The 25,670-nt window shown below is 49.3% G+C and overlaps 1 protein-coding gene across 27 annotated transcripts in view; it reads left to right on the top strand.

Moving 5' to 3' along the window:
* The first annotated feature begins 423 nt into the window (after positions 1 to 423).
* Positions 424 to 25,670, top strand: part of Mtss1 (MTSS I-BAR domain containing 1) — a 139,200-nt gene continuing 113,953 nt past the window's right edge. For 24 of the 27 annotated variants that reach the window (XM_087558046.1, XM_087558041.1, XM_087558045.1 and 21 more), the window contains exons 1-2: positions 424 to 1,033; positions 24,395 to 24,456. In XM_087558046.1, coding sequence (XP_087414172.1) covers positions 962 to 1,033; positions 24,395 to 24,456 — 134 coding nt within the window. In that variant the 5' untranslated portion in view covers positions 424 to 961. 27 annotated transcript variants of the gene reach the window in all.

Raw genomic sequence — 25,670 nt, 5'->3', positions numbered from 1 at the left:
GGCCTCTCCTCAGGCTGCGGTAGCGGGAGCAGTAGCAGCTTTCCAGCCGGGCTGGTCGCTCACCAGGTGCGGGGCGCAGCGAGCAACCTGCCGACCTTGCACGAGGGGCGGGGCCAGCGGGGCAGCGCTGCTTCACTAGCTGCCATTGTGGGCGGTTGGGCGCTGCTCCTCCCTCCCCACTCAGAGGCCCCCTGCACGAGGCGCTCTGAGTGTCCGGGAGACGCACAGCGGGCTCGCCTACCCTAGCGCCAGCTCCTCCTTGCAGCAGGCACCCAGCACGCCTCTCCGCCAGCGTGCGCTCCCAGCCCCGCCCTCGGGCGGCGCACGCACGGGCCGCGAGCGCGCGCTTTCCCCGCGCTCCCGCGCCAGACTCACGGTCGCGAGCGCGCGTGCGCTCCTCTCAACAACCCCGGGAGCTCCGCCAGAGCAAGCGCGGGGCCGGGCGCACAGGAGTAAAAAGGAGGCGGCGGCCGCGTCTGCGAGCAACAGATCCGGGCGACGCGAGCTGACCTCGTCTGCTGCTGCCCTATTTCGTTCTCTCTTTCTTTATTTTGGAGTTTCGGAAAAAATATATTTGGAAAAAATATCTTTTTTTTTTTTTTTCTTAAATGGCGCTGGCCCCGGGTCAGCGGGCGGTTTTCTCTGCACCAAGATGGGCTTTGCCGTTTCCGTCATGGGCACCCGTGGTGGCTTGATTGTCAGTCTTCCCCGGGCATTTTTGAGGCCAGGAGCCGAACACTGCACGTAGGCGACTCGCCCTCCGGAGCGGCTGGGCGTTTCGGATTGGGACTTGGGGGGCAGAGTGCAGTAAATTGCGAGCACCGCGTGCTCTCTGCAAAACCGGCGGCGAGCCGGAGGCAGGTCGCTCCCAGGGTGAAACAGCTCCCGGGCTGAGCGAGCCCGGCCCCGTGCGCAGTGCAGCCGCCCCGAGAGCGTGTCCTGTCCCCGCCGCGCCGGGAAAATGGAGGCTGTGATCGAGAAGGAATGCAGCGCGCTCGGAGGCCTCTTCCAGACCATCATCAGCGACATGAAGGTAGGACGCCGGGGGCGCGGCTGTTTTGACCTCGCCGCGGGGCTTCCCCTCACCGCGGCCGGCATGGCTCTCGCCTGCGCCCTGCTGCTGGCCACCTGCGGGAGCTCTGGCGACCCGGGTGTCACCTGCTCACCAGCCGCGCTGCTCAGGCTGTGCTGGGTCACTGGGCAGGCGACTTCCCGGGGGATAGTGGGGAGAGTCTGATGCTACTTGCCATCCCCTGCATTCATAATCCCAGGGGGCGACACCATCTTGTTCCTTTGGGGGCTAAGGGCCCTAGTTCCAAGTTTTCCATTGTCTGTCCCTGGACTGAGTGTCTGCGACCCGTGGAGGATGGACGCCCTGGAGGACACCTGACTCCCTGGGTTTGGGGTGGGGTGCTTGGCGCGGTGGTGGAGCGGTAGTGGGGGCTCTGCCTGGCTGCAGGAAGGAGTCTTCCGGCCTGGGAGATTGGATGGCAGGGTTGTTACAAGCTTGGCTTTCAGGTCTACCTGGAGTAGGGGAATCTGAACAAATTAGTTATTAATTAGTCTGTTCCAGAGCTGCTGATGGTGCTCCTTGCCTTCCACATACCCTCCCCCGGGGCTCGGCGCTGAAGTTCCCAGGGTAGTCTTTCAGGGTACCCGAGGCTGAGAGGCTCACAGCGGGAAGGCAAGGTTGAGGTTTCCAAAACTACTATACCCAGTTCCCTCAAACACACATCCACACCCCACTATTCTCTGGAAAGGATTGTGTATGCGTGTGAGTGCGCGCGTGTGTGTTGGGGGCGGGGAACAACACCCTAGCCTTTTCCTGCAAAGGGTGGGACTGGAGATAACCTGATCCTCGAATGTGGGTTTTCTGGTGCTCTGAGGTACACCGTGACTTAGGTTACCCACCCTAATAAATAGGAGCAGCTCCAGGAGCTGCCTGGAGGTGGGAATTGGGGGCGTTGGGGGGGGGATTTCAAGTGTATTTAGGGAGCTTCTCTTTGGCTCCAGGCCAGCCCCAGTCTGCCTCAACAGATCCGGGGAGGTGGTGTTTAATTAAAAGCTCGGCTTCCAAAAGAGTGGGCAGGTTTGGAAAGCTGTGTTGGCGAGTGGGTGTGGACAGCCCCTCTCCAGCCGCTGCCTGGCGCCTGGGGAAGCTTTTGTCTGATGAAGTGTAAGGTTTGGAGAGGCTGTGGGCCTTCACCATGGACTTTGGGGAGGAATGTTCAGCTGTCATGCCTGCCTCCTCCTTTTAGAAGCAACTGTCACCTCATCCAGTGTGAACTTTGCCAAGGTGCTCGGTTGGCCCTTCTCAGGTCCATTTTGCAATCCTACCAAGCTCGTGCCTTTTGTCAGAAATCCTTGTAGCCTAATCTGTAGCCAGAGCCTGTTCGCCCAGGAATGCCTCTAATCCAGTCGCTTGGAATTAGATGGATTAGTGTCTTCAAAGACAGCCCCTTTCATTCCTTTGCCCTCAATCCACAATGAATTATCCAAGTGTTCTTTTGAACAAAGATTGATGCCCCTCTTTGGACTCCGGTGTTTATTGTTAACTTGAATCTCACCCACTTTATTATAGTTAAAACAAGATTTGGTTTGAGGCGTACACTGTATGTTGTGCTGGGAGGTATTTAAGATGGGTTGGTAAAGCCTCTTTTTTTTTTTTTTTTTTTTTTTTGAGGAGGTAATGATATTTCCAGCCCCTGAGTAGGAATGAGGAATCCAGGGATCTAAACTGGTCCCTGACTTAAGTCCCAGAGTAATCACACCTGGAGTTTTCCCTGCCTTTGATGATGACTGCTGTTGCTGTTATTATTTTAATCCAAAACCAGGGCTCAGCTCTTTGCAGTAGGTGGTTTGAACCCAAAGCCCTTCAGAAGGCAATCCTTCCCCAAGGATGGGCTGTGTCACCTTCCACCCACCGCCTGGCTGCCTGGTGTGTAGGCTCTGCCTAGACATTTGTAGGTGCAAAACCTCTTCCACTCCACTCCCTTAGTGCTGCTGATTCTAGTTTCTTTCTCTTTGAGTTTGTTAGGGGTTTTCTTGGTTGACGTTTGGTTTTGTTTTTCACTTGACAGTAGAATATTTCAGACTGAAGATACAGCGGGAGATGACGTTGTGCTTTGGATTCTGAAGAATTTTAGGCTCTTTGGGGGGAAGAAAGAGAGGGATCGGGGAGAGCGTGCAGGTTGTCTGATTTCTAGGGTTGTTTTATGCGTAACGGAACTGCTAAATATTTTCGTGGAGTTTTCTTCTTTAGAAGACTTCTTTATGGCATGGCCAGCAATGACACTTCGAAAGCGAAGTAACAAGATTAAATTGGGCTTTTTAGGACAGGTAGCATAGGATCTATGGATATATGGAGTTGTCAGCAAGAAAGTCAGCTCTTGGCGTTGCCTGGCAGTGTGATGACCTCCTTGTCCTTCCTGTCTTTAAACTCATGACCAGCTCATCGAATTTTTGGTTCCCTTTCTGTTTGCTTTTAGGGAGAAGCCATTTGGATTGTCATCTCGGTACCATTTTTAGGTTTTTTTCTTTTTAAGTGATGTTGAATTGGGGTGAGAAAGAGGCTAAGAACATATTTTATTTTTCTTTGAGTAGCATCTCAGACTTCATAATGTACAGCAGCACAGGAAGGGAGTCAATTTCCTCTTTGGAGAAAAAATAAAAAGATAACAAGAGAGTGGAATAATTTCCATGCCTGTGCCATCCATCTTCTTAAGCAAAAAACCTCAAGACACAGAAAAAAGCTCCAGAGGGTTCTTTGTGCTTCCTGCAAAGATTCCCCACGGGCCTGAGTCCTGGGTGTCAGGGTCTGTGTTTACCCTTTTCAGGGATATGGTGAGGAAGAAGTTGTCACTTCACTTCCATTGGGATTAAGCTCCAAGGAAAGTAAGCAGCAGCTGCTAAAAAACTTATTGATTCCTTGAGGAAAGGAGACCTCTGTTTTCCCCCTTCCTTCCACCCTGCTGCGGTGGTGGTCACTAATGAATGACAGTGTGCAAAATCACTTACTGGCTGTCTTCCCTGGGATTCACGTAAATCGCCCTTAAAGCTGCCTTGTGTGAGTTGGTCCCCCCCCCCAAAAGCGGGGGAGGGCTGAGCTTTTCATGTTGCTTCTAGGAAGGGCGTTGGTTTATCTGGAGGACAGTGGTCTGGAGGTGACTGTTGACTATCAAGGAGATCCTAGAATCTTTTTGATTTCTATCCAAGTTCTGGGCAGAATTGGCTCTTAGTAAGGTAAACAGATTAGTGTTGTTTGTTTTGAATCATTAGACCAGAATTCGACCATATTTCCGTACTTTCTAAGTTCCAGAGACTTTGTTAGCCAGACTTAAAGAGTATCTCGCCCTTGGGGACAGCAGACTTCTTTTAATAATTAACTTTTATTTAAAAAAAAAAAGACGCTAAAATCAAATATTTCCTCGTCCTTGTTGCTCAAGCACCAGGATGCCAGGGGCGAAGTGGACCTGCTGCAGGTAGAACTTTGCCCTGGGTTCAGGTTTATGTAATGTGGCTAAGCTAAAAAATACCCAATTGCACCTGAACGAGCGTCCTGTGTGTCGCTTTAGACAGGGGTGTTCTGTTACAGGCACCTGTGCTGAGCAGAATAGTGGCCTTGTTCAGTTCCTCCAGGCCGCCCCCACCTCTGCCGGCCACCAGTATCCTCTGTCTGAAGTTCTGTCTAAAATTAGCGCTGCTAAAGGGACATCTTGAATTCCACAGGAATCCTGCGGTGGTTCAGAGACACATGGAGATGTTTCCCCTCACCTATCATGAAGTGACCATATCAGTAGCATGTCTGACGCTTTGAGGTGACTTTTCAGCCGCCCCCTTTGCTGTTGCAAGGGTCCTGTAGTAAGAGGGATTCACTTCCTAGGTCTTTATTGAGGCCTCCTATGGAGAAGGCCTTTTGCTAGGCTCTGTCCTTGCTGATATAATATGGCTGCAGGCCATGAAGGAAGGGCTGCAGTTTTGGTCAGGGGAAGGGTGTCAGTCTTCTTGGACTTCTCTTTCAAAATGCTTCAAAATAAAAAGGTTTTCTGTAGCAAGATAATGAAAAGCCAGCCAAGCGACCAGGTACTGGGAGGGAAGTGAGCTGCTCTGGGGAGAGACTGACAGCTACACAAAGGCAGAACAAGCAGAGCCCTGTAATGGACAGATGGCCCCATGTTGGCTTTTCTCTTGGCAAATGGTTGTGTTTGGCCAGGGTTTTACAGCTTCCTCATTTGGGCCTGTGGGAGAAGAAGACAAAGTAAAGATGTCATAAAGTTGGCAGTGGAGCTGCCCAGAGAGGGCTCCTCGTTCGTTTGGAGCGCTAGGGTCTCTTCTAGGGAGATCAGTCTGTTGGGAGTTCAGGCTGCAAATCTTGTCTTCCTTTGGAAATATGTCACTTTTTGGGCTTAACTTAGCTATTCCGTGGAGAAAGCCCTTTTATATTCTATCAAATAAAGTTGTTTAGAACTTGTTGCTTGATGTCCTGAACCTTTATGCTTTGGAATCCATACTTCATAGAGGCCCAGACGGAGGGATCATAGCTTGCATGGAAGGTAGACTGAGCTCACCTCTGGCCTGGCTCTGGAACAATATACGTTCACCTCTGCGGTATTTTCTTAGCAGCTTTGTTGGACCACCAAACTCCGCTGTGATGTCAGCAAGGCGGACCCAGCCTCTCTAGCCCCATTTGCACTGCATATTAACAGGGAGCACTTCCCGTACAGGCGCAGGATGTCTTACACAGGCCCTGTCTTCCTAGCGGCTGGCTGATCATCGCCTGTTTGGCCTTTGACGTCTTCTCCCTCATCTTGGACTGTAAAGGAAAAAAGAAAAAAAAGCCAGAATGCTACAGTCAGTTTGGCCAGCTCACCCGAGGTTGCTAAAATACTCGGCGGGTGAAAAGGTTGAAGCTATTGACCCATTAGAGGCTTTATCGTCTGTGTCGAAGCTGCTCCATCCTTGCAAGGATGGGTGAGAACTGGCAGGGTTCCCTCTGCGATGAGACCATTTAGAGGTTCCCATTGGGAAATGGAAAAACGAGATCATTTTGAGTTCCCCATTACTTCTTGGAATAGCCTTCAGGACACTTTCCCACCAAAGCCCACACCTCTGCAAAAATAAAAAGTGCCTTTCCCCAGACCAAACAGAAGTCAAACGACAGTTTTGGATGTAGCCGTTCAGAACACGGCGAAGACATATTTGGGGCCCCTTAAATGGAACTGGCTAATGGCCGTAAACAGTTTAATTCAGATTTGCAGATTGTACTGCTGATATGGCCTTATTAAATAGTAAATGGAGAGACAAACAGTAAATTAATTGGCAGAGCATTCAGGAAGCCTATTGTATTTGATTGCCGAGGCTCTTCCTTAAATCAGACGTAGAACACAGGTTTCATGTGAGTGTGTGATCCAGAGACAAGACAGGCCCCACGGCCCCCAGCCAGCCCTGGTCCAGAGTCTATCCCGAGGCTGTGTTCCCACCTCTCAGCCCTCACGGAAGGCCTTGGGGTGGCTCATTCTCCACATCTACCCAGTGTGGGTAGAAATGGCTGTTTTTCCTCTCCATTGTGCGATTGTGACCGTGAGGTTTGGTTGTGTGAGATGCTCTGGTGTACCACCTGGCACATAGTTGGTGCTCATTATTCATTGCCTATAGCGCACAGTGGGTGGGAAGGGACTACTGTGTGCCAGGCTCCTACTGACTGACAGGCATGCATGATTTTACTTCATCCACACACTTTGCAGATGAGAAAACGGAGGCTGGGGCGGGGAGACGCGGTAACTTGTCTGAGGCCATGTTGAGGTGGAATTGGTGTTCAGACCTTGTCCTCTTTAACTCAGAGTGGAGCTCTTGAAGAACTCAAGGTGTGGGGAGGGGCGTGGATATACTTCTAGAAGATAGCACTTCATCTGTCTGAGCCCACGGGAGGGCCATAGAAGGATCTAGGACCCCGACTTGGAGGTGTGGGCTCGAATGGAGATGTGGGTGGAGGTCTCTAGTGCAGTTGCTGCCTCTGGGAAGAATATTTAATTTGAGGAGAGATGTGGCTTCTCCCTTTTCCCATCTATCAGTCAGATCAGCAGAAAAGTTTGCAATGTCCCTTTCATCCTGGCTCTGTTGGTGGGTCAGGGTGGAGAAGCGTTGGGGTCAGGCTCTTGCCGGCTACCCTCAACGCTTCTCCCTGTCCAGGTACAAAGCTCATGGGATGTCCTCACTGACTAGGCTTGAGCGTGGAGTCAAGGTGTCTGAGGCTAGGCTACACTCTCATAATCATGCGGATTAGACAGGTTCACGCAAAGTTCACATGACTCCTCAGAGTGAACTCCTTACCTCAAACTCATTCCGTGTCCAGCCCCGGAACACGCCTGTAAAAGAGCTTTCTGTGTTTAATTACGTCCTGGTAGCCCTCCGGTTTCAGCCGAGTTGGTAGAGCCCTTGCCCTTGAAAACCTCTTTAGATGGGCTCCCCAGAAAACCACCTTCCGGTATTAATTCTTGGCGTAGACGGCCTTGGTCTTAGTCTGTAAGAGGCTTCTTTTCCTGTCTTAAGTGGGGGGAAAAACAGTTGAGTGCCTTTTAAGCTATGTGTCTTTTTATTTGGTTTCTTTGCCTTAAAATGGACAGGAATGGAAATGCTGGCTTGCTTAGTGCCAGGAGCTCCTAGGAGAGGTGGACAAGGGCAGTAGATAGTGTTTGGGACTCTCTTGCTTGCCACCTGCCACATGTACAGGGCTCTGCACAGGCCAGGGTATTGGGGTCTGTCCAGAGCAGGAGATCTGGACATGCGTGGTCAGGCATGGTTACAGGAAAGGCCCACCGAGTGCCCTGGGAGACACGAAGCCTGGGCCTGCTCCCAGAGTCTGAGTCAGCGCTCTAGGTGACATCTTACTCGTTAGGATTTTGAAAGCACTAGGTCACCAGGGTTGAGGATCACTAAGCCATCGGGCCATCCCCTCCTAGTTACAACCCTGTCATGAGTGTTCTTGATCTCACCCAAGCAAAAGAAGAACCCATTTAGATGCTTGCTTGCACAAGAATGTGAATAATCTCAATATCACCTAATTTAGTCTTCCCGATAGCCAAATGGTATGTTTTGCTATGTGCATCTCGCCACTATTAAAAATTAAAATTAGAAATATGGCAAAATGCTAAGTCCAGTAAGACTCAACAGAAGCTTATCTAGAATTCCTCACAGGTTAGTTAATTAATTAATTGGTTAATTAATTAATTAACTTTTACCAATCTGTAATATGCCTGTCTAATGCTCCTCATTGTTTGGAAATTTAGATATGTTAGTGTGGCCAAGGTACTGAGTTTTTACTCTGATTTTAGCCAGGTGTAATGTTGCTGCGCTGTAATCCTGGTATTTGGGAGGTAGAGGCAGGAAGACCAGAAGTTCTGGGTCATTCTCAACTACATGAAGATTTTGTGATCTGCCCTGGTGGTTATGAGACTGTCTTCAAACACAAAAACAAACCCCACAAATAAAACTACGTAGCAGTAACAAATCGATTCTTTTAGTTGTTTGAGTTTAAATAGCCATGGGAGGCTAGGACTACCTCACTGACCAGCGAAGCTCTTAAATACACTAAGGACTTTCCCTGCCTTCCGGTTCTGCTTCCTGTCTGCTCACCTTCTACCTCTTGCTGGCCAGGATGTGATGCTTGTAGATGTTATGGAGCCCTGATGACCAGGAGCTCAGGGAGCTAAAGGAAACCCTGTGGCGAAGTTTCTCAGTCTCTAGGAGTCCCAGTTTTGTTGTCTGTAAGGTGGGTGTAATCAGATGTCTGCCTTTTAGGTTCCTCCTGGAGATTCTGAAATGCAGATCTATTGACCTGTGAAAGGTTCCCCTCTTCCCTGTAGCACATGTGTCCAGGAGTTAGTTACTGCTGCCTGTAGGTTGGGAAGGGACTTAAGATCTAGGTCGTAATTATTTCTTTGTTGCTTCAGGCAAACACTGTCTCACCTTTTCTTGGAGCCATATTAGAGCCTGTAGTGGAGCTTTTAGAAATGAAGTTAAATAAAGTTTTTTCGTTGTTTTTCGTAAAGTAGTCCTGAGTACGTTAGAGCCCTCTGGCCCAGCGCGGTCTACAGGTAATCCATTTCTCTATATGCAGACCCCCACCAACTGTTGGTTAGAGGGTTGACCAGGAGAAAAAAAGAGGCTTTCAGAGATACTGAGGACAGGGTCAGGGAGGGGGTTGGGGGGAGTGGGTTGCTAAGCTATCTTTTGTGCCTTCGGGTTTTCTGGGTAACTATCACCTGTCTCTCAGTGGCTTCTGTCCTTGTCCCCAGTATTGAGTACATATGGAGCCTCTGTTCCCTCCCAAGACTTGGTCTTGATTTGAGCTTCTCCCTGCTGTCTACAAAACTGCCCTTTGGTCTGAGCTTGGCTGGCAACTAGGTCCTCTATCCCTGGACCCCAGCCGATTGACCTGTGTGTGCCCACGGGTGCACGGACTCACCATGGCTCTACAGTTTCCCATCCCATCCTCTCTGTCTGTTGAAAGCATTCTCACCTTGTCGGGAGGGGTCTTCTCCTTGGGCCATTCCTTCTAAGACGGATTCTGTGAGCTCATCCTTCATAGTCCACTGAATAGTTACTAACTTCACAAAGTGGGTTTCTGAGTGGTGGTGGTGTACACATTTAATCCCAGCCATCAGGATGCAGAGGCAAGTGGATCTTTGTGAGTTCGAGACCAGCCTGGTTTACAGAGTTGAGTTCCAGGAGAGCTAGCTATACACAGAGAAACCCTGACAAAACCAAAAAAACCAACAAAAATGTGGGTTTTTTTTTTCCTTTGAATTTTAAAAGCCTGGGTCTGCCTTTTTTTTTTTTTTCTTTATTCTGGAAAAATTACTTTCCTGAGCCTCAATTTTTTTTAATTTACATAATGGGAGGTGAGGGAACAATATTTATCTCAAAGATTAAAAGAGAAGGTAGATATTTCGCACCAAATGGTTTGGTGTGAAACACATGCCAAATGAATGCTCTTTGTGTCTGTCCAAGCTACCCAAGTCTGTCTCAAGCATCTGCAGTCTGCAAGTCCGAATTCTGAAGCTTTATTGGGCATCAGTATGAGGACACTCCTCAGATTGCAGATTTTAGGACATTTTAGACTTGAGCCTTTAGGATTCAGGAAAGGCTATACAAATCTAAATTAAAAGTCTTGACATTTGGAAACAAGCCTGGTCTTAAGCATGCACGTTCACACACACACACACACACACACACACACACACACACACACACACTCTCACACTTTAAAAATCAGAGTTCCTTGCTGGTAGTGACATTCAGAAAAGTACAAGATCACTTGAGTTTTGATACAACAATCCATATTGTGTTTCAACTTTCAACATACAGATAGCTTTCAAGAATGCAGTATGTACATTGGGGGACACTGGCATGGCTGGGTGGGGGAGTTGGAGCTGTGAGCAAGCCTGACACAGGCCTTGTCTTACGTTCTTTACAAGACTCACAGGCAAGACACTGCCTGGTGCCAACACAAGAGTTTGTGGGGTGGTTGAAGAGTGCCTCTGATTTCCACTTGGGGTGGGGGGACAGAGTTGAAGAAGGCCTTTGGCCTGGGTGACACCCAACTGACAATTCCGGCTCATTTTACTTGTGTAATAAATGTTTCTGTGGTGGGAACTACCAGGCACTAAGTGTTTGACACTCTAACCCAGCTGGGTAGAGACTGCCGTCATTCCCATTCTACAGACGGGGCACAGAGCTGCAGAGAGGCTCAGCCATTTGTATAGCAGGTGAGGGGTCAAGCCCAGGCATGTGACATCCTATGACATCTGCTCCAGTACTGTGCTCTGAGCCACTCTCTGTTGTCTCCCACAGCGTGGCATTTCAACTTTTTCCCTTTGTGCTCTGCGGCGAACGCACCGCATCGGTCTGATGGTTTCAAGTATGCCGTCAGGATTCTGGATCTATCACATGTGGAATCTAGATTTGCCTCTGGGCTGCTTCAAGAGGCCTTGTGGGATAGGGTGGTGGCGTGAGCTCAGAGTGCTTGCTGTGCAAACATATGAGGACCAGAGTTCAAATCCCTAACGCCCACAGAAGAAACTGAGCATGTCTGCATCCCCCTGTAGCCCTGGTACTATTGGAGGCAGAGAGAGCCGGACACCCCATATCCACCTCTGGCCCGTTCATGCTCATGGGTGTATGTACCCACACGTGCATACTTGCATAGCACCCTACACCCTCAAGAAGCTTCGAGGGGCCTCAAGGGACAGAATCCAATGGCCTGAAATTCTTGAACAGTTAGATGACCCATCTGTTGGTGCCTCTAGCTTATCAGCAGAGAGATGTAAGTGGAGAGTGATGGAGTCCAGTGTGGCTACCTCAGGATTCATGCTCTACCTAAGTGGCTCACTCTAGACCAGGAGACTGAGTGCCAGCCAGGAGCCGGGCAGATCCTTGCAGTTAGGGGCTGGCAGTGGGGTGAATTGGTTTCCAGGGAGACCACAATTGCATTCTGAAGCCTGGCTTCTTGTCGCTGAGCAGCTGCCATTAAGGAAGTCTTTGAGTTGGGTTTAATGGTTGTTCTTTGTTTTGAAGTGACTGTTTACTGAACCTTCAAAGCCAACGCCACAGCAGGATGTGATCTGGGACCTGAATAATTGCATCAGACACCCCAATAGGAAGCAGGTACTGAGGAGCCTAGCCAGGAGTAGCCCAGGGCCAACCCCTGAGCCCAGCCATCGCTGGGAGGACCCAGGTCCTCATTCTACAGCCAGGAGGCCCGCAGCAGTCCCATGGAACTTGGGTCCCCAGGAACTTGGCCTGTTTGATGGTGCTGGCCTTAATTAGGGACACCCTAATTAAGTCACTGAGGAGGCAGGGTTTTTTTTTTTTTCTTAAAAAAATCAAATGTTTTGAGAACATTGCATGAGGGATTACTTCTGAAAGATTATACAAGTTATATAAAATTAATGGAAGAAAACCTAGAAACTTCAATTAAGTGAAGTCGTCCAAAAGCACCAATTAGAAAGTGGGTTACGTATTCAGGCTCACGGGAGCCCAGACAATTAAAGGGCTGTGAAACCTCCTTTTCATCCCATCTTCCCCCTCCCATGCAAGGAGTTATATAAGCTATGCAAGGTTCTGCGACGGCCACGTGACTTTGTTTGTACGTCTATAGTAAATTCTACTGGGGACACATTTGAGGACCTACTGTACGCAGGGTCCAGTTTGAAGGGCTGGGGATACAGAGCAGCAGCCAACAAAAGCGACAAATTCCTGCCTTTCTGGAATCTACTGTCCAGTTGAGTGGGCGACAGATAAGGCATTGATTCTTAAAACCCCCCCAAAAAAACCCTTCCCCAAACCAATCCCTCTTTTTAGTTTTCATTATCATTTATTTTATGTGTATGGGTGTTTTACAAACTTGGTATCCCAGGAGGGCAGAAGAGAGCATTGGATCCCACGGGCCTGGAATTACAGTGGTGAAGCCCCATGTGGGTGCTGGGAATTGAAGCTGCGACTTCTGCAAGGGCCATTGAACTCTCTCTCCAGCCCCCTTCCTCTAAGATGCTAAAAGGAATCCATACAGTGGCACAGTCAGACCTGGATGTCTTCAGGAGTGGTGAGGGAGAGGAACCTGTCTCCGGGAAGGGGACACTGAGTAACAACTTGTGTTCTGTGGGAGAGTGGTCCAGTCTGTGCGAAGACCCTGAGGTGGAGAGCTTGCCTCTTTCCTGTGTTAGGGCTAGGCCGGTTTTTCACTGTTAGGAGCAATACTGCAGTATGCACTCGAGGTGGGGTTTTTTTTTTTTTTTTTTTAGGTTTGTGTTGATCATTGAAGGATTTATCTGTGGCCTAAAGGAATGCACTTCTCAAAGCTTCTGGAACTGGTGCTGAGTGTCTTGCAAAGCATGTCTCTGCTTACATTCCTGTGTCTGAGCACTCATCTTCCAGATTATGTTGAAAGACGCTCGACGTGGTGGACATTAATGCCAAGAGCTTGCTGAGTTCCCAGTTTCTAAGGGCTTAGGGGCAGGACATACCATCTTATCTGGTGCTGAGGTCCGCCAGTCTTGCTGTCTGGGTAGTTCTGAGAAAGCAAGAGTGTCTTCACTTACAGGTTCCTAGGCCCACCCTTAAATTCTTTGTTGATCTGGGGTGGGGCTCAGGAATTTGCCCGTTTAATAAACCCTTACTGAGTCTCTCTAGGTTTTGCAGGGATTGCTTTAGGGGCTGCTGGAAGGGGAGCACAGGCTGACCAGAGCTACCAGAGGATTCCTCTGTAGTTCGTGAAGCAAGAAGTTCTCTCTCTCTCTCTCTCTCTCTCTCTCTCTCTCTCTGTGTGTGTGTGTGTGTGCGTGTGCGTGTGCGTGCGCGTGCATGTGCGTGTGCGTGTGCGTGTGCGTGCATGTGCATGTGCATGTGGTTGTGTTTCATTCCACTGTGGATATATCTGGAATATATTTGGTGGACTCTGGGAAAACGCTTACCTTTTTGCTTGCTTTCTTTCCCTTTTTGCCAGGACTATGTCTGCCTCTTCTTTGAGAGCCTGGTGAGACATTTGGGAAACTCCCTCCAGTCTTTCCAACTTGGTAAATGCTCCCATCTGCAGCTTTGGCGTCAGTGGACCCTCTTGTCTCTGCATGGCTGGCCCCTCGCTCAGTGCCTGCACATAGTAGATACTCATTTAGTGCGCTGTTCAGGAAGGCTGCCATTGTGTGCTGATTCACTAAAGCTCTGTGTGCTACTCAACCCTTCAAGCATAGTGGCCTCCTAGTCATCCTCTGGGGGCAGGAACTGTCCATTAGCATCGTTTACAGATGGAGACAGAGTGGCACCAGGTGATGAAGTCACTTGCCTCTAAGGTCACTCAATGAACAGATCTGAAGTTGGGCCAGCTGACTCTCTGGTCATGCTCATACTCTTGAATGTTTGTCAGGGCCCTCTGCCCCTGCGTGAACGATAGCCGGTGGAAACACATGCACACATGCACGCACTCAGGCACATATTGTAAAAGTAAACGCAGTACCTTTTGTGGTCCACCAGGGCATCTTTCCCAACTGCTTGTGGTAGGAGTTGGGCGATGAATGAGGTGTGGCCTTTGCCCCAAATGGAAAGGTATTCAGCACAATGTGGCCAAGGCTAGACCCTGGGGTGTGTTTGATGAGTTTGTGAACCTGTGCCTGCCTTCTGGAGATTGGGCAAACAGACATGGTAGTTAGTGAGGGGAACAGAATCTCAGAGGTCAAAGTCGTTTTGGAGTTGGTGGAAGTAAGTCAGAGAGGGTACTTGGAAGAACGAGGTGGGAGGTATGCATGTGCCTGTGTGCAGTTGTGGGGTCCGGACTCCAAAGCTCGGGCTATGGCGTGTTTTGCTGGTCGTCTCTGGGATGTTGACAGTCAGGAACTGATGAATGAAGTAACAGCTCTGGACTCTGCCCCCGAGGGTTCCATGAGACAGGCAGTATCCTGGGAAGGCTTAACTAACAAACATTTCAGAAGTAAGAACAGTGAAAACCTGCTTTAGGTGCTAAAATGATGAGTTCTCATGTTTCCTGGTATGGAGAGCCAGCCAGGTGACCAGATGAACTAAGTTCCCTGTCTCAAGAGCCAGCAAACCTAGCAGCAAGTAACACAATCAAGTGGGAGTCAGGGCCGACCTCTGACTTTGCACAGGTCGCTCACTCCTTCAGTATGTACACAGGTACATGCCACGCTAGGGTTTCCAGGAAGCCCTTTGTGCTCCTTTTGGTGCTGTTCTAATGTTGCTCATGGGTCCTTCTGCACTCCTAGGGGGCTACTTGACACCTTTGAAACTTTCTCAGGCCATGTAAGGTGCACAGGCAGCCATTACCTTTCCTCTGGTGGGAGGGACTGTCTCAAATAATTATTGAAAGAAATATCAGAGCAGTGAAAACCTAGGGGTGTGTGTGTGTGTGTGTGTGTGTGTGTGTGTGTGTGTGTGAGAGAGAGAGAGAGAGAGAGAGAGAGAGAGAGAGAGAGAAAGAGAGAGAGAACGAGCTTTGTGCACGTGTGCAAAGACTTTGGAGAATGTGAAAGGAGAGGGAGAGGAGCTCTGTTTGCAGAGAAATCTGGAGTATGGAAACACATGTGCTACATAGGGTGGAAAAGTCAAGACCTACAGTGCTGCGTGCTATGCTCCCAGCACGTAGGATATCAAGTTGGGAGCACCATGGGTTCCTCAGCCTAGTCACGAAAACACGTTCTAGGCCAGCCTGGGCTACATAGCGAAAGCCTGTCTCAAAAGGGAAACAGACAACTAAATCAGATCCTGAGCGCTCTTTGCAGTTGTGAAGCACAGTGCCCTGGTCTGGCCAAGGCTGGCCATCGGAAGTTTCCACAGGGAGAGCGGTTCTAGATCTCCCAGGGCCATTGACACTGAAGTCTGGCAAGTGAGCCTGAGGGACTGATGAGCATGCCCTTGTAATTTAAATTTAAATAACCCTCAGTCTCTAGTGTTAACCCTGTTGGATAGCTCATGATAGATGGATGGATGGATGGTAAAGAAATTAAAAACCAAGGCAAATTGAAGATACAGTTGACAAATTTACGTAGTTATTTTCATCGTTAAGTGGAGACATACCCATATTTTAGAAAAGATTCTGAGCATCTGACCTGGCAATGTAGGGAAAGGGGGAGCTCGGTGCCCTTGATTTAATTAGCGAGGTTGAGCTGGAAAGGGAGCATTCTGTGAGGGGGCAGCCGGATGGGGACCACCTTTTGTGGGTGTGCCTTCTCTTTCACAGGCAGATTCATTGTTGGTGTACTTGGGCAAGTGCATGAGAGTGGGCGGGGGAAGAAGCAACCATTGATTATCCCCAGGCTGTCATCCCTGATGGACAGGGATAATTAGTGGATGAGGCAAGTCCCAATCAGAAAATAAAAGCCCAGGACTGGTATTTATGATGGATGGGTTCAACTAGTGCCTTTCATCTGAGGCTCTTTGGAGACTGCATCTCTCAAGCTAGGGTGAGGAAGCTTAGGTTGGGAGACAGAGGCTCTGGCAGGCATTCCTGAGCCCTGGCGCTAATTATGCATACCCACTTCTGGAAGCTGAATGCATTCCTGAACCCAGAGATGCTCAGCTTGGGTCAGAAGGGCCAGATCCCTCTCCATGCTTCTTTACTTTCTTATCTCCCTGGAGGCTGAGCTCACCCAGGAGACTTAGGAAGGACCCATGAAGCTCTGAGTAATGACCAGCTCCGAGATCCATTCCAGTGCCCATGGAAAATCCGAGGACGAGATAGAATCACTCACATTCGTCCAAGCGGCTGCGAGCGAGCGTTCCTATGTGGTTCAGGCTTTTCTCTGTACAGAGGGGTTTCCACAGCTGTCCTGACCGTTTCTAGGGTGACGTACACTTCTCCCTGGGCCTCAGCATTCTGTCAGTGTGGCTCCAGAGCCGTGCCTCTGCTCTGCCTTGCCTCCTGTAGGACACATCTGAAGTAGGCTGAGTCACCGCCTTTCCCCGTGGCTGCTCGGAGTCCCTGGAAACTGTCGTCCCTGTAGTCAGATCTGGCATCAGATAGTTTTTAACCTTTCTTTGTGTGTCTGTGCCTCGGTTTCCTCACATTCGAAACAGAAGCAGCACAAGCCTTGCTGTGGATACATAATGCGAACGCATTGAGGATGGACTCCTCAGGGAGTGTTCAATGCAGTCAGCAGCCTCAGGTTATACATGCCATCTCTCAGGTCCCTCTTCAGAGCAAGGACAGCAAAGTCTGCATTTTTGCCAAACCTCCAGGGTCGGGTCCATCAGTTAAGGCTTGGGAAGTGCGGATACAGACAGATATCTGGTGCCTAGCAACTGTTTAGAAAGTGCTGATGCCTGACACGGCTGTCACCTGTGATTTCCTCCAAAAGAATCCAGGACCTATCAGGTCCTACCTGCCTTGCATTGTCTTAGCCGTGACTGCTAGTAAGCCAGCCTCTGTCTGACTCCTTCTGGGCAGGACAAGGGTCTTTGAGCTGGACCCCAGTTCCCTACAGCCAGACCCCACTAATCCTCATTTTCTTCTCAACTGAACTCCTCGTGAGGGTCCCCTCTGGTTCCCCTGGCTCCTCTTACACGTTGTGGGTTTTCTAACCACAGTCTCTGCCCTCCTGTGTCCCTTGAGTGTCACTGTGCTATCGAATTCCCTCAGCTGTCCCTTGATCTCAACTGTCACAGTGGGACCAGTATGGGAGAAGCAGTTGGTACATTATTATCGAGCGAGCACCAGTAACTAGCCTTAGGAGGCCAGGGGGTTACACGGTTTGTCTTCTGAGGGTGGGAAGCCATTCCTTGTTTAATATGGAACAGAATCAAGGGAGGCCAGAGTGACTTCTGTGTTCTGCTCCCACATTGGGTGACTGCATGGCTCCTGGCTCGGGACAAGTGGAGGTAGAGGAGGAAGGCGAGAAGGACTCTGACTCCAAGGTGGATGTGGAGAAGCCATTTATGGATTAGCTAGTGCCCACCAAATTCTCTAAGGTGAAGGAGAATTTTAGGAAGGCTTCTCCCTAAACAAGGAAGAATCGGGTTCTATTCTCTTGTCTTTCACGAAGGGCGCAGGTTGCCCCCACGCATGTGACCAGTGAAGCAGGTTTGCAAATCACCTGGCCAGCTTGGAATTGATGTCATCTGTCATCTGAACAAGGGTCACCCTGGCTCCCTCTGCTGTCCCGTTTGCGGTTCAGCTGCGGACTTTGCCCTTGAAGGCTGGCCTCAGCGACCTTGTCCATCCTGCCCGGTTTTGCTCCTATTCAGCAAAATTGTAGTACCTCAGTGTCCCCTGGGTTCTTTACCCCCTGTCAGCTGTGTCCGCAAAGTCCTTGCCTCGTGGTTTAGAAGGGGGAGACCCTGGGTCGTGGCTCAGAGATGAATCACATGATGTACTAAGCGGAGGGAATGGACACAGCTAAGACAGGAGGGTGGGGGATGAGGGAGTATGGCAGAGAATGTTCTGGAGGAAGCAACATTTGTGTTGGGCAGTGAGTGAAGCTCGTAGGATTGCTGAGCTCCAGCCTCCACCCTGGACTTCTGAAGAGAGGGTAGCTGTTGGGTAGTGTTTGGAGCGTGAACCCCACGAGGGGGCCACATGAAGTTATGTGATCAGGAGAGACCCCTTCTCCTGTCTGGTGTGTTTTGGTGAATAAATGGGTTTTCCTTTCCTTAGGCAGGGTGCTCCCTCCTTTTTTAATGCTGGTGTAATCTGAGTTTAGTATTTAAGGCTTCTAAAAGCTCCTTCCCCACTTCGGCAAGGCCTCAAGGGGCTGCTGGGGAGGAGGGTCTGATTTTGCCTGTGACTTTGGGTGCTGGGTGGAGTCTGGTTTTCTTTGATTGTGGTGTCTCTGTAGTTCTGAAACCTTCATGTGTTCTCCGATGAGCCCCATGGCGAGTGGGCGTGGGCACGTCCTTCCCACAGCTCTGGGAGACATTCCTCAAGGGTTTTTTTCCACTGTGCGCAGGACACCTGTGAAAACACTTGGGACCCAGGATCATCTTCCTGAGGCTGCATGGTGCAGACTGAATGGAGGGCTGGGTTGGCATTGCTTTGCAAAGGGTTCTGAGTGCATCCAGGGCCTTCTGAAGCCTGCCTACCACCTTCCTCAAGTCTCCCAGTAGTAAACAACCCCCAAGGCTTTTAGAAAACTCTCTACAGGTTCTTCTTCCTTGCACACATCCTCCACACCTTTGGCTTTTATAGTAAGGCTCCTTTTAGGTGGGTAGAAACTATTTCCCCGAAAGAAACATTAAAAAAGTACGGTGCAACCTGCTACTACCTTGTTTTCAAGTTTGAGTATTATTCACACCCTTCCCCATTTCCTAATAACCAAGTTTCTGTTTTATGTTCTTAGAATCTTTTTTTTTTTAAGACTCCATTAAATTGCAGACTGCCTAAAATGGGTGGGTTTGATGCTCTGATGGATCATCGCATAGCATTAGATCAGGAGACAGGAGAGAGCCGCTTTTGGCAGCCTTCTCCTGGCTGGGTGGGCGTTTGTATGTGGGAGGCTGTGTGCTATATCCCTTGATGAGGAAGGGTACACTCCTTCCCCCCTTCTTTCCTTTTCTAATTTAGGAACAATTGAAGTGAGGTTCCAGATAGGTGCAGATCCTCCCCACCTTCCCCCAAGCCCTGGGAATTAAACTTAGGGCTTTACACAGGCGGGGCACACACTACCACTGAGCGGGCTGTATTTCCATCCTACATGACTTTTGTAAGTGGCTATAGCTATTCCAGTTCCTAGGCACACTGCTCTTGGCTTGGGCTGAGTACCTCGGAGTCTGTTTAGGATACACTGACAAACCTGCTGACACTGTAGACACTGTAGCTGCCTTGGTCTGTTCTTCCCAAATAAGGTCAATATATCTTGAGCCACCTCTTGCCTCCCACCTTGGCTGCTTCTGCACTGGGACCAGGAATGAGGGATCCCAGCCTGCACAGCTAGCTGGTTTGCCGTGTGGCTCCCAGTGAGCACCCTGAGGGAGCTCTCTCAGAGTCTGCAAATGCCGATAGCCATCTTCTCAAACACGTCCCTGTCTGTGTGCCAGTCACCGCAATGAGTCCCTTTAGGTGTGACCTTATTTATTTATTTGTACAGCTTTTCTGAGATAGCATGTACAAATCTTATAATGTGCCCGTTGAAAGTGGATAGACAGTTGGTTTGTAGTATGTTCTTAGAGTTGCACAACCCCTACCACACAGTTTTTGAGCACTTTCATCACCCAAGAGAGAAACTCCCTCTTAGCCATAAATCCCTATTTTTTGCCCCAGTGCAGCCACTCCCCATAGCTCCTGGCAGTCCCTTGACTGTCTTCTAGCTCTATTTCCCTCCTACTTAATTATAATTGAATATCCTTGACCAACCCCATCCATATCCCCCTTCCTCCCACCATTGGATCAGATTCCACTGTTTCAGGTTCCACTTTGGTAAGAGTGATGTGTTTATAAAAAGATAAACAGAGGGGGGATATGTTTTGGCGGATGTGTGGTGAGGTATGGGGAAGGGGATGCCCCTGCCGGCCCATGCTGAGGCATCCTTTCCACCTGAGGGGAAACACAATGGTATAGTATAGAATAGAGTTTATTCAGGGCACGGGGAGGGGAGTTGAGAGGGTAGTAGAGACAAAGTCAGAAAGAGATTAGAGAAATAGAGGCTGGCCATGATCATGTGGAGAGAGAGGGGGAAAGGGAATGGGGACAGAGAGGGGAAGGGAATGGAGAAAGACTAAGAACAAGAGAGTGAGGAGGGGGCAAGCACCCCCTTTTATAGTGAGTCAGGCGTACCTGGCTGTTGCCAGGTAACCGTGGGGCAGAGCTTAGACAGAATGCTAACAAAGAGCATATGGGGTTTGTCTTCCTGTGTCTAGCTTGTTTCCTCTAATCCTACACTCTAGTTTCATCTGGGCTGTCTCTGACAGGATGAACAGTAGTCCGTGTTGCAGATGCACACCGTCTGTGACCCACCAGCAGTTGATTGACACGTGGGCTGATGCCCGTGTTAGCCAGGAGTGCAGGTGTCTTCTCAGTGCTACTATGACCTCATGCATTCCCCAGATCAACCTGTGAGTTAACGGTGTGTCCATGCGGACATCCAATGACTGACATCACACAGCAAATGGGGGAACTAGTAAGGATCAATCCAGGTGGTTCCCAGGAACTCTCTTCTCTATTCCTCTCCCACGGTCTTTCAGTGTTAATAAGCGGTGCTGCTCCTAAGGGTGGTGGAATTGTCTTATACCTGATCTTAACCAAAGGCAGTGATGTGGCTGAGCTGTTTTAATTATTATTATTATAGGGAAATGGGCTCCCAAGGGTCCAGTGATTTCTCCTAGTAAATGACTGGCCTGGCTTTGCCAGAGTTTAGGTGATAGGCCCATGCCTCTGGCTAATCCAGCATGTTGTCACAAGATAATGTAGCCCAGGGTGTCCTCAAAGTCATCATGGCCAAGACTAGCCTAGTACCCTTAACTGGTTTCCAGATACTGGATTATAGGCATAAAGAACCACCCCTGGCCTGATTGACTCAAAGTCTTGATCGACTAGGCGCTTGGGTGGGTAAGGACTAATCTCGAATCCTGCTTTATATTATAGATGACAGTGGTGCCTCCAGCTAGAAGAAGGCTGGTACATGGCCTGTTTTCTCCAGGAGCTTCTTCTCAGGGCTTGTGGATGAGAAAGAGGGTCTGGCTAGGCAGACAGTAATGAGTTTCTATCTTCAGTGCTCCTGGAAGGTACGTCTGTCAGGACAGAACCCTAGTGGCCTGCCATAGGTCTCAGAGTTAACTGAACTCTAGTTACAGGGTAGAGTAGTCCCCTACAGGTTTGATAGAGAAGTAGTGAATATGGAGGGGTCAGAATAGATCTTTATGGTGTTCTGATGAGACCATAGTGGAGGCTGGAGCACCCTCAAGATAGATTGGTTGGTCTGTCTGTCTGTCTGCCTGTCTGCCTGCCCGCCCACTCACCCACCTACCCACCCACCCACCTACCCACCCACCTACCTATGCATCCATCCATCCATCCATCCATCCATCCATCCATCCATCCATCATCTGTCACTTTCTTGTCTTCCCCCCCTCTCCTTGCCATCCCCTTCCTTTCCCTCTGTTGCTTCCTTGAGCGTGTATGTATACCTGTGTGTGTGTGTGTGTGTGTGTGTGTGTGTGTGTGTGTGTGTGTGTGTAGTGTATGTAGTGTGTGTATGTAGGTGGGCCAGAGGACATCCTAAGGTATCATTCTCAGGAATGCTGTCTACTTTGTTGCAGACGAGGTTTCTCATTGGTTGAGCATTCACTGGATAAACTAGAATGGCTGGCCAACAAGTCCCTGGGATCTGACAGTTTCTGCCTCTTCAGTGCTGGTATTCCAAGCACATACCTCCATGCCCTGAATTTTTATGTGCATTCTGAGGGGTCCAACTCAGTTCCTCCTGCTTGCTTGCTATCTTTCCAGTTCACTTTTTTTTTTGAGACATCATTTTTTGTAGTTCAGGACTAGCCTTGAGTTTGCTGAGTAACCAGGGCTGGCCTTTAACTCCAAGTGCTGGGATTATAATTGTGCACTACCATGACAAGTTCATTTATTATACTGAGTTCTGTGGTTGGGTTGAAGACACCCCCAGGGCTCAAACACAGGATAAGGGCCATGTTTCAAGAACCGTGTCAAGAACCTAGATGTTGGTTGCCATGACTCAGATGTAGCTGCCAAAGGGACTTTACCAAGAGCCCTGGTGCAGCTTAGCTTTCTGTGGGAGCAAATGGCAGAGAAGAGACCAAGTGGGTCCCAGATGCACCATAGAGGAGCAGCTGGGCTTGAGCTAGCAGCATATGCAAACCAGACTGCAAGGCTGGTAGGAAATTCATGGTCTAACTGTTGCCAGAACCTCTAATTTGGTCTTAAATTTTTTTAATGTAATGACTTTATTGTTTTCATTAAAGTGATACATGACCCTTATAAAAACAAAGCAAAACAACATTCCGTAGAGGAAAGTACAAAGAAAAAAAAAAGCAATATATCGGTCCAAATCTTCGCTCTCAGAAGCAACCCATTTTAATAAGACAGCTTCACATGTATCCCCTCTGCACGTTTCAGACAGAGTTGATGGCTACAGAAATATATACATGGGTAATTTTTAACAAGGTGTTAAGTCTTATGTATGTAAGTTTCAAAATAAAACCCTTTTAAGTATTGGAAGGAAGTGACTGAAGAAACATCTTGGAACAAGCAGCTAGACTGTCTTCTTTCCCAGAGAACTAGGTTTTCAGGTGTGTCTTAAGACTGGTTCGTAACCAGGGCTGGCTTTGCCTCCATAGGATATCTGACAGTGTCTACACATAGTTCCATTGGTCATAACAAAGGCTTGGTGGCTTCTGGTATTTCGGGAGTAGGCAGAGGCCAATGATGGCCTGCCATCCTTTGAGGTACAGGCCAGCACCACAGCAGAGATCCACACAACCAGAGTGCTGGGAGTGCCGAGGCCAAGAGACAGCAGCGAGGTTAGGAGGAAACACTCCATGGCAGCCGTGATAGCATGGTTTCGCTCCACTGCACCTTTAGACAGTTTGGGCTCAGCAGTGGTTAATTTAATCCCTCCCACTCCCGACCTTGCTCCTCTTAGCAACAAAAACAAGAGGCGGCACAATACTATTTTTACTTTGTCAAGAAGCCTACCGTTGTGACCCCCAGGTGAATGATTCAGTGATAGATAACACGTCCCCACCGTGATTTATCTCTACTGGGTTCGTTTGGAGTCACGTCTTGGTGGATGCCGCCTCATCTCAATAAATATGTAATATGTACGGGGAGGGAGGTGGCAGGCTGCATGCTGGCTTGCCCTGCTCAGAACAGAACCTACTCATTTGTGTCTTAGTACTGTACTCAGGAGGAAGAGACACGCTGTGCTCTAGGTTATGGAGGGTCTGTGTGGTGGGGTCCCTTGGTGAAGCACGGTTGGACTTCAGAGTTCAGTATAGATTATCAGATTATCAAAGATTATCAGTGTTGATCCTAAGGACTTCTGGAAGGTTAGACCTAGAGCCGTGTGAACGCTATGGACAGATGGCTTGACATAGGTAGCCCGGGCGTGGGATGAGCCCTTGCTGAAGTTTGCTGGGAAACCACCTGTTGCCATAGTGCACACAGATGCCGGGGTTAAACATCAGCTGGGAGGCTATCTTTAGGTTATTTTTGAGCCTTAGGATTCTGATAGGCTGATACTACTTCTCGATAGTCACCTGTCCTTTATTTTTATTTTTTTATTTTTTTATTTTTGGTTCTTTTTTTCGGAGCTGGGGACCGAACCCAGGGCCTTGCGCTTCCTAGGCAAGCGCTCTACCACTGAGCTAAATCCCCAACCCCGATAGTCACCTGTCCTAAGGAGAGGTTTCAGTCATCTGGCTCTGTGACAAAGAGAATAGACAGAGCCATGTTGTATGCACAGGTGACCCAGGATAGAGCTGTGTGTGTTCTGGGCTTTTTTTTCTTTTCAAGACAGGGTTTTTCTGTTTAGCCCTGGCTGTTTTGAAACGCACTCTGTAGATGAGGCTGGCCTCAAACTCACAGAGATCTGCCTGCCTCTGTCTCCCAAGTGCTGAGATAAAAGGCATGCACCACCACTGCTGGGCACGTTCTATATTTTTAAAATTTGGACCCACCGTGTACATAATGCAGACTCCAAGGTGTAGGTGTTGGCTTGCAAAGCTAGTTCCTGTCCGTGTCCATGGTTATTTGCAAGATTATAGGGACAGGGCGTATCCGAAACAGTTCCACAGCCATTGCCTGTCCAGGGTGTATATATGAAAGAACCCTACGGAGGAAGATCACATCTGCGGATTGTTCCTTGCGTGGTTGGAATCGGGCGCTTGACTCACCACACTGTGACTGATTGCTGGCTTTGTTCTGTCGTAGGGGAGCTATCCAGTTTGGGAAGACTTCATAAACAAAGCAGGGAAGCTTCAGTCCCAGCTTCGGTAAGTAGACACACGTGTTCTACAGAAAAAGGCGACATCCTCAGGCAAGACAGAGGGAGGGGGACCGGCACACACATCTGGCCTAAATTTAGAAGCGTCACACATAGAGAAGCTTGTAACAGTAACAGGCACGGCGTAGAGCTGTGTCAATTCACAGTATCCTGCCCTACCCCCCAACCTCAGTGAATTCGAACTTAAGTCTGCTCTGCCTCCTGCCCTAGGAGTTTTCAGAGTTTGATTCCATAGAGTAATCGTGGGCAATGTTTACGTGGCACCCACTGTGTGCCAGGCGCATGTGAACTTGGTGGGAAATCTCAGCCGCACAAGGTTAAGCACAGGTTTCAGTTCTCCTGATCTGGAAGCTGAGGCACAGGTAACAGCCTGTTCATAGAGAAGCCACTGGTGACAGAAACAGAGATAAACAGGAGCGGTCAGGTTCCAGAGTCCCAAGTTCGTTCTCATCCACCTGTATTGTCCTCCACACACAGAGTTTAAAATCTCAGTGTACATTGGTACACAATTCCATTTACATAAGGATGAGCTCAGCAGCGGGAGGCTGGGCCAGGGGTTTAAAGGGAACTTACTACGGATGAGGGACAGGAGTCTTTGAGACGGTGGAAATGTTCTCACGTTGGGATTTGAAGATGGCTGTCCAAGTCTACATTTACTAGAAGCCATGGAGATAGACCCTTAGACACTTAGAAGTACGTTTTACAGTTTGAAGGTTGTATCTCGAGAAGCTGCTCACACAGTGTGCGTGCTAGGATTTTCTCTAAGAGCCCCACGTGGCCCAGTGTGCCTGTTTCGTTATTGTTGCTGTGATAGACGAGATGCTCACAGGTTGCAGCTCCACCCTTCCCGAAGTCAGTGTGAGCAGAGATACGTCTGGGCTGCGCTTGGTGGATACCCCAGGAAGCATGGGCCACTTGAAAAGGACCGTTTGGATAGTCTTCGATGGCGAGATTGAGACAGATGAGACTGGGTGAGAGGGCAGAGCAGTGGGGCAGGAGGTAGGGGTGTTCTGGGAAAAAGAGCCACCCCTGATAGACAAGGGAGGGTGACTTGTCATGTCTTAGCCTATGCAGGGCTGCTGCTCAGAGCTGTTGCCTACAGGCACGTGGCTCCTCTGTAGTATAGAACTTGGCCAGAGCACGTGGGTTTCCTTCAGCTTTAGTTGGGGGGGGGTGTGTTTGCAGCCTTTTATGTGACCCCCA

This window comes from Rattus norvegicus, chromosome 7 (assembly GCF_021556685.1).
Source record: "Rattus norvegicus strain SHRSP/BbbUtx chromosome 7, alternate assembly SHRSP_T2T, whole genome shotgun sequence".
In the NCBI taxonomy this organism is placed as follows: Eukaryota; Metazoa; Chordata; class Mammalia; order Rodentia; family Muridae; genus Rattus; species Rattus norvegicus.
The sequence above is the reverse complement of the archived record's forward strand: the minus strand, read 5'-3'. Positions and strand labels throughout refer to the sequence as shown.